The sequence below is a fragment of the Bombus pyrosoma genome, linkage group LG14, assembly GCF_014825855.1.
Source record: "Bombus pyrosoma isolate SC7728 linkage group LG14, ASM1482585v1, whole genome shotgun sequence".
In the NCBI taxonomy this organism is placed as follows: Eukaryota; Metazoa; Arthropoda; class Insecta; order Hymenoptera; family Apidae; genus Bombus; species Bombus pyrosoma.
This window is the reverse complement of record NC_057783.1, coordinates 2,305,367-2,320,066: the sequence shown is the minus strand read 5'-3', so window position 1 is coordinate 2,320,066 and position 14,700 is coordinate 2,305,367. Positions and strand designations below refer to the sequence as shown.

The 14,700-nt window shown below is 37.9% G+C and overlaps 1 protein-coding gene across 1 annotated transcript in view; it reads right to left on the bottom strand.

Annotated features, from left to right (window-relative positions):
• Positions 1-14,700, bottom strand: part of LOC122574945 (zinc finger protein 628-like) — a 39,580-nt gene that overhangs the window by 23,957 nt on the left and 923 nt on the right. Inside the window, exons 2-4 of the mRNA XM_043743219.1 lie at positions 10,006-10,323; positions 7,892-8,119; positions 5,972-6,189 (exon numbers count right to left, since the gene is read on the bottom strand). Coding sequence (XP_043599154.1) covers positions 5,972-6,189; positions 7,892-8,119; positions 10,006-10,323 — 764 coding nt within the window. The remainder of the gene's footprint in view (positions 1-5,971; positions 6,190-7,891; positions 8,120-10,005; positions 10,324-14,700) is intronic.

Genomic DNA, 14,700 nt, shown 5'->3' with positions numbered 1-14,700 from the left:
GTAGGTACATGCGTGGAATCGCGTACGAAACCGCTACAGCGGGATATTATTACGAGCACCGGTACCGGTAGAGAGCTACGACTACGCATGATTCACATCCCTCACCGATCAATAATAAGGAACGATATTGCGATATTAACTTGCCGCGATGTTCCAGCTTGTCCAATCCTTTTCACATGCCTTTACGTCGCTTGGATATTTAAGAAGTTGCGGAAACGCAATTTTCTTTTAACCCTTCGACTTCAGATTGTAACTTCGATTGCGACACACGATGGACAATTTTCTTCATTTTCTTCTCCTATCGGTATATTTGATATCGCTATATTTTATCGATAGAATTATTTGAAATAATTCGTCTTGCACGATATCCATTTTACATAATTTCACATGCATCGCAATTTCACTGCTCGTTTCATGAAACTGAACGCTGTCGGAGAATTTCGAATGCTTTCTTGTCGTCAAGATCGACAGCAGAATGCAGCTTGCGATGCGCCGCTTGCTGCATTTGGACGACACCGAAGAAGTTCACCGAAACTCGTTCGCGTGCCCCTCTGGGAGACCGTAGAACGTGTAATGGCTTCCGAAGAGCTTATAAATCGTCCGTTTCGAGGTTTCCCCGAACAAGTATCGACCGTGGCAAAAAAACGTCCCGTGTCTTCTTTGATCTCATTTTCTTTCTGGAACGCTTAATGCGCGATCAAAACGACCTCGAGCATGACGTTCAACGACGTCACGAGAACTCATTCTTCTTCTGTTTAAAATACACCAGCTTTTTCATTAGTCTCGATGACAAAAGAATTACGAGAATTTGTTTCTCTCTTTCTTTACACTTTGCCAGATACTTTACGTACGCGATTTACTAAAAAAAAAAAAAAAAAAAAAAAGGTGGACGAAACGATTAAAAACATTATTTTGTTTATTTATTATCGTTCATTGCGTTAGTACTTAATCGTTGCCATTGCATCTATTATAGTATCTGTTAAAGCTTCTGTCTATTAAAATAGCTCGTAGCTTTCAAATAAATTTTTTCAAACATTAAAGCACATGCAAAGTGTCCATTAATCATCTCGAATAAGAAGATGGATCGGCGATGATATTTTCTCGCCCCCTAGTACAGCAGCTTCAAATAGTCGTGTGTATTTTTTCTTTCACAACGACTTGTATTTTCTAAAATATTCGTTTCATTTTCTATCGAAATAAATATCTTAGGCATCGAAATCAAATTTCAAGTTGTTAGCAATTTTCCTTGCAGATATTTGATAGAAATTTCGCTTGTTAAAAGGCAAGATTGTTATCACCGCTTGTCTCGCCGTGTCTTCATATACAGAATTTTTATGTTTACGTTCGCCTCTTCTATCATTCAGTTTTAAATAACGTTAAATTAAATAAAATACCCGATAAGATCCAGCGTTATCGCGCGTATAAAATTTAATGTCGTACAATTTTTGTGCCTTCGTACCGAATTAAGCAGTTAAGACATAACTTTTAATGCCAGCAAAATAAAGTACGAAACTCTTGTAATAATTATTATGGCGTGGCCTGATGTTGCTGTACAATTTCCAACGATATCTTCGAACAATATACGGAATCTGCGTTCTCGTACATAACGGTATAACACGTGCAATGACTGCAGTCGAAATATCGCGGGATGTTTGCAAGCGAGGTATTAAATTCAGGTCAAAATGTGCCGCTTACAAAGATTGAGAAAAATGGTTAACCGCTGGTTCCGTTCATTCGTTTTTATTCATCCCCGACTGATCGCGTTGTATACTTACGTACACGTGTAACGTTATTTCTTAACATTCTGGAAACGTTGCCTTCGCGTTATCAATACGGTAGAAATGGATAACAGTGGTATAGCAGAAAATGATCGTTTACGCGAAACATCTTGCAACAAGATTGAAGAGAAACTAGAAAATCCTTATGGGATAGGAGATCAACGACAATTTTCTCCACCATTAGCTCGCACAAACGTAAAATCCTCGCTGATTAATGGCTTCTCTAATAGCCCGAGTGAATTACAAACAGGAGATGCCAATTCCTACGAACTGGACTGCACACGAAATATCAAAGTTTTCTGAAAGACAGAAAGCGTCTGAAATGAATTTTAAGCGAACGTATGAACAGCAGTTTGAACGGTCCAAGTGCTCAAAGTATCAAACGTACGAGAACGAGAGACTCTAGTTTTTACAGATCAGGATTCGAAATCAGAGAATCCTACGACTCACAGCTGGAGCTACGACCGGAACTTTCGAAGCTTGGCACTGGAAGCTTATTGCAAAAACACTGTCCCCTTAAAATCGGCGAGTCGATCGGCCGGTGAATTCTGGCTGCGCGTATCATCCCTTCGATTTTCGTATTTGCATAGGTTCGAGGTGAAATGCATGGGAGTCACGCAATGGTAGGCTGAACGGTGGCGCAAGTGCCCTAAAGTGCAGCGTGACATGACGTGGCGAAGAAGCGGGTCAAGCGTTTGACGAATGTCGGAACTCGACAAAAGGCGGCGGTGAAATTACGGCTGATTGAATGGAAGTAGAAACTCGCTTGGCCGCAGTTTTACGCGCGACACGTAACAGCCACCGGACATATTAGGATATGTGGGGCACACGCGCGTCATACGATCCTGATTCTCAGCGAAAAAAGGCCCGCCCTGACAGCGCCGCGTCGCGAAACCGAGCTCGCCGTCAAAATTTTTCCCAAACCGCATCGTTTTCTTTTGCAGAGCGTCGGAAATTCGACAGGGTTCCACGACACGGAAACCGCACGCTCCACCACACTTTGCATTCACTCTCCTTTCCACGATTACAGTAACACACGAAACGAGGTATTCAGGAGAATACGTACGCATTTCCTGTATAAACATCAACGCGAATTCATATTTTTCAAAGTACCGTAGTATCGTGCACGAGAGGCCTAAGAGATATCGGGCGAACTATAAACGATGTCGCGAGAAAGCCGAAGTGCCGACAGGCCCAACAACAATGCATCGTCCGTCCTTCGATCGAACAGTTTCGTGGAAAAGGACGGTATCGGAACAAGTGCGTGGTGAGGCTAAGACGAAAGACAAAGGGATGCTAAGGGACAAAGACGAATTAACGGTCTGTTAAGTGTTAGTTGAGAAGCCAGAGATTGCGAGCTGAGAAGTCAGAGAGTGCGAATTGCGCTGTCGAGAGAGTGTGGTCCGCGCGAGGGAGAGCTTTTTTTTTTTTTTTAATACTGTTTATTGGCCAGATAATAAGTATTACATGTGTATGATATTCACAATAAACGGTGAATTGCTGTTGAGGGATGTTTTAGGCAAAAGTACCGATACGTGACGGTACGACATAGCCATACAATATTTGTGTGTCGGGGTTACATTTTTTTTTTTTGGTGTTGCATTTATGAATTAGATCTAAGACCGCTGTAGAGCGGTGCTTATATATGATATTGTTTATTTTTCTTCTTATTTCTGTCCTGAAAACCTGGTCGTAAGAACAGGTCAGTTCGGTAGTCTACGGTATTTCGCGCGAGGGAGAACGTTGGATCCGTGGTGACGAGACTTGCAAATTAACTATCCAATTGTCTCAATTATAATACGTTCTTGTGATTAGTTCGCGTTAAACAATCATCGTTTTCTGTTTAACCAACGTCCGTTTAATCCATTTATTGCAAATAAACTAATTGTGGCAAAGATCGTACAGTGCATTATTGGGAAGTAGAAGCTCGGTAGAAGATCGTTTTGCCTGTCAAGTAGAATAGAAAGCAGTGTACTCTCGCTATTTTGCGTAATTTTCTCTGTTACGTTGCAGTCTGTGAAATTTCCAAATTTCTCACAGATGCGTAAGAACTCGCGCTCCGGTTATTATATAAGGCGCTGCTCGAAATTGGAAGATGGTCACTAAAAACGGTTTTACTGTGTAGCTATGGACGATGTAAGTAAAACGAAATGTAAATTCCTCGAGCTCTGTTCCATTCACAATCAGTCGTACTACAGGAGAGAAAGCTAAACAGAGATTTGATATTTTTGTGGATACTTTGTGGTCCTGTGTAGTGTATTGAATATTGTTGAAGATGAAAGGAAATTGCTCGCCTTTGGTATTAATTTTCCAACTACCAGTTTTGAAAACTATAGATCTTATCGTTGTATGAAATTCCTATAATACTTACAACGAAGGTAACAGGAGCATAATGGTAAAAATATTGCGTCTGAACGAACTGATAGACTCGATGAGAAAAATTGAGAATAGAAATTGTTAATAATACAGCGAATTGCAGTTATAGAAGATGTAAAAAGAAAAGTTATTATTGCTTAATCGTAAAGTATAATATAGTAAGTATAATATATAGTAGAATGGCACAACATGCATATATAGTTTCATTGATTTATCGATCGATTCAATGGAAAAGATGAATGAGACATGAAAACTGATTTATAATATTCTTGCGATAAATTTATGATCATTTCGATGGTAAAAGGAAGAGAAATTGGTAAGTATAATATTTTATTCCTTATTCCTCGTCGTTCTAAATGTTGCAAATACGATTATGCAACCAGAATGATGCTTCAAAGCTTCTGGCGCGATAAAACACATTTTCATTGCAGCTAGGACAAAAGCAACAGAATCTACCAGAAGAAAAATGACTACTTACAGAGATGCGTGACAAGATTATTATACAAGCGAATATACACGTAAGCAACGCAGGGAGTGACAATATTGATAGAGATATAAATTCAAGCAGAAAAGGACTGTCAACAATGGTGTCCTCGCCGTTGTATTTTAAAAACGTCGTTTCAAGTGAAAAATGGAACAATTATCTACATGTAATAAAATATATCCAANTTATTTTTTACATATTTTAATTGTACATTTTGGTGGACAAGTGTACTTTAACTTGCAGAAAAATTATTTCTTCAAAGTGAAGACGTTATAAAAGCATCTGGATGTTTAAAAATGTCGTTTCAAGTGAAAATTGGAAAAATTATCTATATGCAATAAAATATATCCAATTATTTTTTACATATTTTAATTGTACATTTTGCTGGACAAGTGTTCTTCGATTTGAAGAAAAATTGTTTCCTCCAAGTAAAAACGTTATAAGAGTATCTTGATGTTTCAAAATATCATCCATCTACGTGACTGTTGGAAATTTTATATATTCGCTGAATATGAATATTAACACGTTAACTAAACGTTTAATGTTAAAACACCTCGCACGAAGAAAAATGAAAAAAAAGGAAAAAAAGGAAGCAAAAGAGAAAGAATGGAACAACGTGAAAAGGAATGAGAAAACGGATAAATCTAGATAAAATGTTGGAAAAATTGACGCTATTCGAGTAGGTGTCTGCCTGACCGTGATTTTGTTTACGAGCTGGAGAGTATCGAACCTCGGAGAAAGCTCATTAGAGTATTTACGAAGGTCGTAAAAGAATACACAAAAATGAGAATATTTGTTTTTGACGATCAACCGAGTGGTCAAGAAGAGGACACTGTGGTCGTGTAGAGATTTCCTAGAGCGATAATCGTCGTGTTCTCTGAAAAACATTTCACCACCTTATTGTCCGACGACGATTCGAGTTAGCTCCATCAGGTGATATTGCCCTTTTACCATTTTCTCTATTGATTTCTTTGGGACAAAGGTACCGTTCTGAATAATCTATGAATCCTTCGATTAACTTTAATCTAACATCGTTTTAACTTGGAATTAATATTCCGATTGAAAGTATAAGACATCTGGATCGAGGAAACAACTAGAATCTGATAATAATTTACAAAAACATTTGGATCTGCTTCTTTCTTATCTCACTTTCTCGTTGGTTAATTACTTTAGACGAAAAATACCCGACTTGTTAATTTAGAGCTAGATATCTGCTGGGAAAACAAAATTTGTAAAACAATTAACTATATTTCTTCCCATATATGTATCTTTCCTCGAGTTTCGCTTCTTCAAGATTTAAAGAAAGAAAGACGTTTCGACATGGAAAACTCACTTGGAATGTCCTTTCTGAAGAGGAGGGCGGTGTCAACGGTGAATGATGGATTTGTCGAGTGATTACAGGCGTCGACGATGGACTCCTGGATGATAGTACCCTGGTTTCTTTCGCTTCTCTCTCGCACACTGTTCCTGGTGACCAAATTTCACTCTTTCGGTTCATGGTGGACGAAACGTCGTTAGGTTTGGTACTTAAGTTTAGCGGCGCCTCCTCCTCTGAAAATTATGTTACAAAAATGTTCTATTTTGTATAATAACTGTAACAGAGTCGATTCTTGGATAGAAATTTCTTTCAAACAATTTAAAGAAACTCTTGCTTCCATTAATATCATTATAATTATGTTATAATCCAATTAATCGTTATAACTATATTATAGTTAGAATATCATCGTAATTACAAATTTTCGGTAAGTTTTCGCTAAGTTCAAGGTAGAAATATAAATCTCCATATACGCAAATGATAAAACGCATAATCTGAAGCTTCGCATTCTAAATTTAGAAAATAATAGAACCAATCACTGTTTAGCTCAATACAGCAAAATAGTCGAAGAATATTATATTTCATTTTGTTCGAATCACAGAAAAATCGTAAGATATTCTTCAATTTGTTTGACGAGGATTCTAAGCTAACGCTTGTCACCCGCATACATCACGAAAGTATTCTATTGTCGTGGATACACAAACAACGAATACGAACCTAATTCGTTATCGTTCACCAGACTGCGCAGAAACGTTTACGTGGCATAATCACCGACAATTATCGGAACGTTGTACAGTACCGAAAGGGATTCGTGATAATTAGTTTAATAACAGGTTCTCTCTTTGTTATCGATGACGATAAACGTAAACGTCGGTGGTGATAACCGACCGTTTGCCAACTGCTCGCAGAACAGGATCGATATTACCTACTTACTCTGCTTACGACAAAATTGTCGGCCACTTTTTTAAAGCCTTTCGCGTATTTCTACGCCTTTTTCGTCGGCTGGTTGCGTCGAGAAATCTCATGGGAATCTTAAGGAGGACCTCGATGGAATTTTAAGATAAAACGCAGTAAATCTGGTTGACGTATTCGGAAAGTGATTTATTTCGTGACTTGTTTAAAGGAAACTTAAGCTTCTTTTATCGTCGCAGCCGACTTATGAATCGTGAGTGGTGAAATTGAATTAATAAGAATAAATTTGATAGAGCTTGCCGATGTACACGAAAAATGATTTACTTTGGGATTTAATGCTGGCAGTTGAATCTCTTCTTGTCGCGTAAATAGCAAAATTATTGGTCCAAATGGAAATCCCGACGCGATTATTACTTGTTAAACTCAACACCGTGACCAGTAGGATTTCAAATGTAATTTCACAGTTCTAACTTTGGAGAATGAAAGTTAATCGCGGCAGTGGGCAAACACGTGCGTAGCAAGTGCCATTAAAAGTACGCGGGATAATTCTGGAAATGGAAACAACCTACTGTGCACGTTGCAACTGACTGACAGGAATGATATTATTAAGTAGACGGAAAATATACGATTACAAAATTAACACCTGATACAGGACAATGTTTATCGCGTTCTATAAGCATCGTGGCAATTTTGTTGCTTTCCGTGGACGTCCCGCGTGTATTTAAATAAACGTTCGATCGATCGATCGACAATTTATTCCTCCGAAAGATTCGTTCGACTTTAAACAGCAACGAAGATAAATCTAACGCGATTACTCGTAGAAAAAAGATATTAATATTTCCACAGTGATAATAATATTAACGTTCTTTCAAACTATCGTGTAGTATAATATTCTCAAGCTATAAAATGTTTCTGTCATCCCGTTCATTCTCACGCTACCATTTCCATAGAACGTCCGTCGAAATTGATCGTTACAGTCAGCTCGTGTAATTTTCCACAAACTGCCCTCTTAATTAAAATTCTCACCGAACTTTGCCTTCTCCGGGGTGCATCTTCGTGGCGAGCCAGCTCTGGACGTGTTCAGGGGTTCCGGGTGAATAGGTGAGCAATTCGCAACTGGTGTAGTTTGCTGGTTAGAAATCCTCGAGGGTGGCAACAGGGAATGGGGCAGCAAGAGACTCAACTGGTGTTGAGCAGCCCACCATGCAGCCCCGGTCGACCCATAACCACCATACATCAGACCACAACGCATCTCTGGAAGCCAGAAAATTTCTATTTAACACGAAAAACCCGGTAATCCTCGACTCTATCGTCTTTCTACTAGCCAGGTATTAGTTGAGGAATTAGTTTCGTACAAAGGATCTGTAGGTTTATGCTAAACATGTAACACGTATTTTCTAAAAAGCTGTATTTTTCTCTCAAACAATCGAATTATTATGAAATTTGTATTTATTTTGTAAATATAGAAAGATTAAAGTTGTCCGATTCAGAGCTAATGTTAATCCCATTTGGTCTTCGAATTTTGATTCCAACCTTTCTATTTCAACGAATCAAAGAGACTTTTAATATTTTTAAGTTTCACAAAAATATCTAAAAACTACTTTTAAATGCTTTAAGATGAAACTAAAAAATATATATAAGAACAATTGTTTCGTATCTCCGTCAAAGTTGAACAAATTCCTGACAACGGGAAGATATGATTGGGTCTAAGATGACTTGAAAAAGCGTTAAAAAATTATTAATACAGTGAACTTTCCGACTGAATTTATTCTCTTATGCCTGCGTCCGTTTCCTTTCATATTTCCTTTTTCTTTTTCCTAGGAAACTCCGTCATTATTTCTGGATAGAGTAAAAAAGGACGTTTATTTTTAGATGGACAACATTGGATATTCGTTAACGATTGAGATACGACTATTCGATATAATGAGGTGAGCTATAACCGATATAAATATTTCAACCGAGAATAGAAGATCAAGAGAGCTTAAATGGGCTGACGTTTGCTTCTAAATTTGACCGACCGAACGTTGATACAGATTAAGCTTCCATTATTTACGAAGTAACATAAAACGAGACAATTTTCGCGATCTCTTTGCAGTTATATGTAAAATAAATTATACGATTACTAGCTGCAGTATTTAAATACCCGCTAGGTACGTTACACGTATGAACCAAGAACAGCAGGTTAAATGGTTTAGTTCTAAATCTGGCTGACTGCATTGACACGAATACGACCCTATATTTGCGAAGTAGCATGGTCTGTTCATGCTCTGTTCCTCGGTCGGACATATCAAGTAGTCGCAACTGATTCTGGTCAGACATATGCTATAAAACCTTGTTATAGTTATACGAAGATAACAATCAGCGAATATATCGAACTGCTGAGATATGTATAATTTTCTGTGCTGGACTGTGTTAAACGCGCAGTAAGAATACTTGTACGTGAGTATCAGTGCGTGGGAGTATGTGTGTGCGCGGCGTCTCAAAAACGGATGGATGCAAACTGTTCAGTCGTTAGAAGCATCTGGAAGAGTCGTCGGTTAACAGTCGGGTACAGAAGAAATGCAAATATGCATCGATAAATATAATAGAGATCGTCCATTAAATAAATGTATAACTATTTAGATATTAATTAAAAGTGTAAATTTTGCGTCCCCATAATATTATTTCGGCTCCAAAGATCCAAAATTCTCAGCACGAACAATAACAAAATTTCATAAAAATAAAGAATTTCTAACGAACTTGATATAACGAGCATTTGCCTGATTGCTCGAAGATGACGCGCTGCGACAGTAACAGTCGATGATCGATTGATCTATTCAGATTACAAACATCTTGACGGAAGCTAAATATTAAGATCAAATCATTTCCTACAATATTTTCTATTTTCTACGGTAGATACAAGTCTGCAACATCCTCCTATCTCTAATACGTACAACGTAACGCTATATTCGTACCATTTTGATACCAATAGCCATATCTGAAAGGAATTTCATACCCTGAAACAAACAATGGAACGGTCACACGATAGTACGATATTACGGTAATCGTACGTAATAGTTGATAAACGAATAAACCACGCAATATCGTGTGAATTTGCATAAATACCCGCAGAGTAGTAAGGATACTGGCGATTGTGTTACCTCGTGCCGTGGCTGTGGTGGTCAGTGGTAGATTCTGAAGCCTGGCGTCGGGATTGCAGGTGGAGACCAGGGTGAAAGCGCTGAAACGGTCCGGCGTCGGTTGGCCGAGGCTCGTGGAGGAAACCGAAGGATTGGAGGATGTCGCCGCGGTGTTCAAGCTACTTGCTGCCGCGCCAGGACTCCACGGCGAAGGCGGCAACGTGACGCTAGGGCTGCTAGGCGGTGAAAGCGTGGCCGGGGGTGACAGAGCGCCCGCCGGAACTCCAATGGCGCTGTAGTGAAGTTCCGGTTTCATGTACCAAGTACGCGGCACCGCTTCTGACGAGCAAACCGTGGAAACATACATTTTTATACATCTTTTGCACGCTCCTGCTGTCGCTAGACTGAGCACTTTTATGCGATCGTTGAAAATTTGAAGGCGCACGAACGCACAGAATGTACGTAATACGGAAAAATATATGAAATGTTCAAAATATGGTACTCTTTGTGATACGTAGTAGATAAGACAATTGGCCACCTGGCTTCCAACTTCGAAATTCTAGGTATCGTACAAATTTGAATAAACATTCACGATTTACTTATCGTTCAACGTTATCGTGGCATTACAAAAATTGTTTAATGCAGATGGAGAATCGCACCCTACGGGCGACAAATACGTTTTTCATTGAAACAACGATCGAGTAATAAATATCTTTCTTTTCCATCGAACAGGGTCGCCATAAAGTTATTGGCCTGTTTGAGAGTTGCAACGAAATTGTGCCGATTGTTCGATATTTTCTGTAGAATAAAAGATTCAACGATCTTTTGTATCCTTCGAATATTTCAACGAAAGCCAAAGACCAGAAGAACGTTTCATTATTTCGAACGAAAGTGTCCAAAATCGCGTTGTTAACGCATAGCATCTATCAGATCGAATACTCGATCGAAAGAATATGGAAAATGGTGTGCAATTGTTACAAGGATTCTGTTTTTATTGAATTGAAACGGGCGGGATATAAAGAAAATTGCGCGTGTCCTGTTTTAAAATGCATTTCTATTGCATTTAGATGGGAGCCCAGTTAATGCGTTATTCTCGCGAGTCATAGGTAGCCACGGCTATCAGATTTATAGGGAAAATCAGAAACATGCTCCTCCCCCGAACCAGAACTATGAATTATACATCGTAGAACATGCGTGCGCGTGTCCATCCAAGAGACAGTGCTCCTAATCTGATCGTACGCTGAAACGGACGTGATTGTCCGACGAACTTTATTCGCGGCCAACTCTGATAAGCTAGCAATCAATAAGATCTCATCTATCCATCATCTATCCTTTTAAAAGCTTAAAAATCGAAAACAAAGTAAAAACAAATTGCACTACGGTTAGATATCTTATAAATAGTTTCTGCCAATATATACAGAGTGTACATTTTTATCGGCATTTGACTAACGACTCTTTAACTAACGCTGTTTAATTGTTAAGGCTATAATTTTCCTCTGTCCTTCGCAATATTAATCTTTTTATAGTAACATATCTGACCTTAGATATTCGTAGTAACGTGAAAGAAAATTACACAGCCTCGTAAAATATGTTATGTTTTTTAAAACAATTGCCTTTCTATTTATTGCCGTCGTTATTATTATCAGCGTTGTGGTGATATCACGTCTACCGGATATTTCCAACATTCAGCTAAATTCTCCTTCGATCGACTCAAAGAATTCTCCGTTATCACGCGCTACTTAGACGAATTTCTCGCGCGATTCAATTACCTGATTACAATAAGCCCTTTGTGGCAAATCAATTTCGATTACTTTCAACGCTTTTCAAAGTCGTACTCCAAGCAGAACGCAGTAAGAGAATGAGCCGAAGAACAGATTAACAGGCTTAATTTCATAAACGAACGTATCGGTCAGAAAAATAACGAAGTTGCATTAATATTAATAATAAGATTAATATTCTAAGGCAAAAGGAAACCGAATAACTTTCTTGCGTAGTAAGCTTCTCCGAAAGGCATAAGGAGACACGAGCACACAACAATGGAAGAAAACGTGAATCGTTAAAGTCGAAGGTTTTCAGGTAATAGATAATGTTCGTACATATACACAGACATAGTTAATAATCGCGCCTCGTTGTTTGAATAAATCTGTAATGCGATTTGCAAACACGACTGTATGAGTGGCTGCTCTTTTGCATAGATAACGAACGATAATGTCCGAGTTCGATGTCAATCACCGACCATTACCTACTTACAAGTCAGCTTTAAAATTGCTTGCATATTGTTATAGGAAAAAAAGGAGGAGAAAAAAAATTATAGTTTCGACTTTTGGCTAAATACGACCGAACACGGCTAAACGAGACTGGAACTCTCAACGAAACAAAAGGATGTACGTTCAGCGTTCTGGTGGTCCGCAAAAGAGGAAAAACGTGTTGGTAAACGAGATTCGATTTTACAATTTTCTCAAATTTCATTTATTCCGTACGATCTATCAATATGATTTACTCAATACGCATTGTGATTTACATTCCAGCTTCTTCACATTTCGAAATCAACGTTGACGAATGACAGATGTTTCGATCGATTGATGATAGTCTGCCACGTAATTACGAAAAAGGTAGCCGAAAAGACGTTTCACTGGAAATCTTGAACGTGATCGTAGGTGAGAATCGATCCATCTGGTCACCGATTCTTCGCTTCGTTAAAATATGTATAAACAAGTGTACGCATCAACGAACGTCAGCGTTTCCGTCTCTCCCCTTCAGCGAACGCTTCTGGGGCCACGAAACTAAGAGAATCTTAATCATTGATAGGAACAGCTGTCCGGTAAAAATCTGGCACTTATCTACTCTCTTACTAAAGAGATTGTGCAAACACTTGGTCTTGTTCTTTCAATAAAACGAAACGGAATTTATTCGAAAATTTCAACGAAAAGTAAACGTGCGACGAAATCTATTTTTCTAATGAGTCATCGTACTATTATTTCGTGACATTTTCGATCGAACGCTTATAATTTCCAAGTGCTACGATTTCTTTTTTACGACGAACTCTGTTTTTCCGATACACTGTGTTATTATTTGTTGCAGGATTTTCCATCGAAGTTCCATGACTTCTATATACTAGGTCGTCGGAGAAGTTTCTTCCGTTTTATAAGGAAATAACGGACGCGCAATATTTTTCGTTTTGCGTTATTTTATCGAATCAAATATATCGAAAGTTCTATCAAAATAAAGATCACAACGTTCGATGGATTAGGTTTCAAAAGACGGGTCTGTAGAGGAAAGACACTTTTCGGACAACCTAATATTACAAATTTCACAACCGCGTCTGTTCTCTTTTAGAATTTTATATTTTTTAATTCAAGCGAGTGCAATACAATAGAGCAGATAAGAGGGGAGGTAGATGTATAAGGAGCAAAAGAAGCGTAAGAGACGTGGAACCGAAAGTTCGTCCAAAGCCGAAAGGCACGGATTAAATTATAATAAATAAATAAATAAATAAATAAAATAAACAAAATATTTTTTCCCACCAAATTATAACGCTATCTCTCGCAAAACTTTCCATCGAAATAACCTTATGGTTTCTAAATGCTATAAATACTATTTTGTACCAATATTATACTAAATTTTAATATTTGTCATGCTAAATACGAAAGACCCTGAAATTCGTGGAAAGCGAATTTATCGAAGAGATGAGCGGTGAATGTGAATTTGAATTATGACATTCTGAAACAGGATTTGCGATTACTTTGATCTGTTTTAACGTCACTGCCAATACGTACAAATATTTGCTGCTGCCATTCATGTGCGCTAATAACATTCCTGTTCCTGTGTACGTTCCGAGCGTATGCACACTTTTAATATATCTTTTAATGCGGCAGATATACAAGGTCGCGATAATACGAATATTTCGAATAACCTTGAAAATTTGAGTGTCTCCTACGAGTCTCGTGACAAGGAAGATTTTTCGTTTTGAAATTCTTATCTCGCTATAATTAATTTTTTAAATCGTTCCTTCGATCCTTTTCCCTTTTATTTATTCCATTAAAAATGTACACGATCTTCACGCGATACAACAATGGTACAATTAATTTGTAACGTTATAATTAGAAGCAGCGAATAGTTTGGCATTGTATCGGTTTTAAGTCAAGATTCCTTTAGAATCTCCATCAAATAAGAGAATAGTTTTGAAATTTCGAAATGGCTATTCATAAATTTCAATTTGCAACAGGCGATAATTGTAAACTTTTCTAGATTACAAAAACAGTTAAAAACTAAACCTGACAAACTAAATACGAAAGGTATTTTTTCATCGCCAAAAACTAATAACCTGAGAATCCGTATACTTTCTGCGAGATTGACGAAACTACAAGAAGTACAAGAAGAAGAAGAAGAAGAAGAAGTAATCTGATTAAACCGATACCGTCATCCGTTCTCGGCTTAACGAAATACGTAATCCTCCTTGGTAAATCGACATCATCGAGAAGCCGATATCTTCTCTTTAGAGCGGATAAAACACAAAAAGGAAACAGCCTGTATATGCACTTACATGGAGAAAAATCAGGGTAATTTTATGGATATTTTATCGCTGCAATATTTCTAGAGGGAAATTCCCGCCGCAGAATTACGAAAATAAATGTAATATCACGAGAACAACTTCCATATCTTCAAGTGTCATATATCAAATCAGCTAACATCATCGAGATAATCGCCGAATCATAT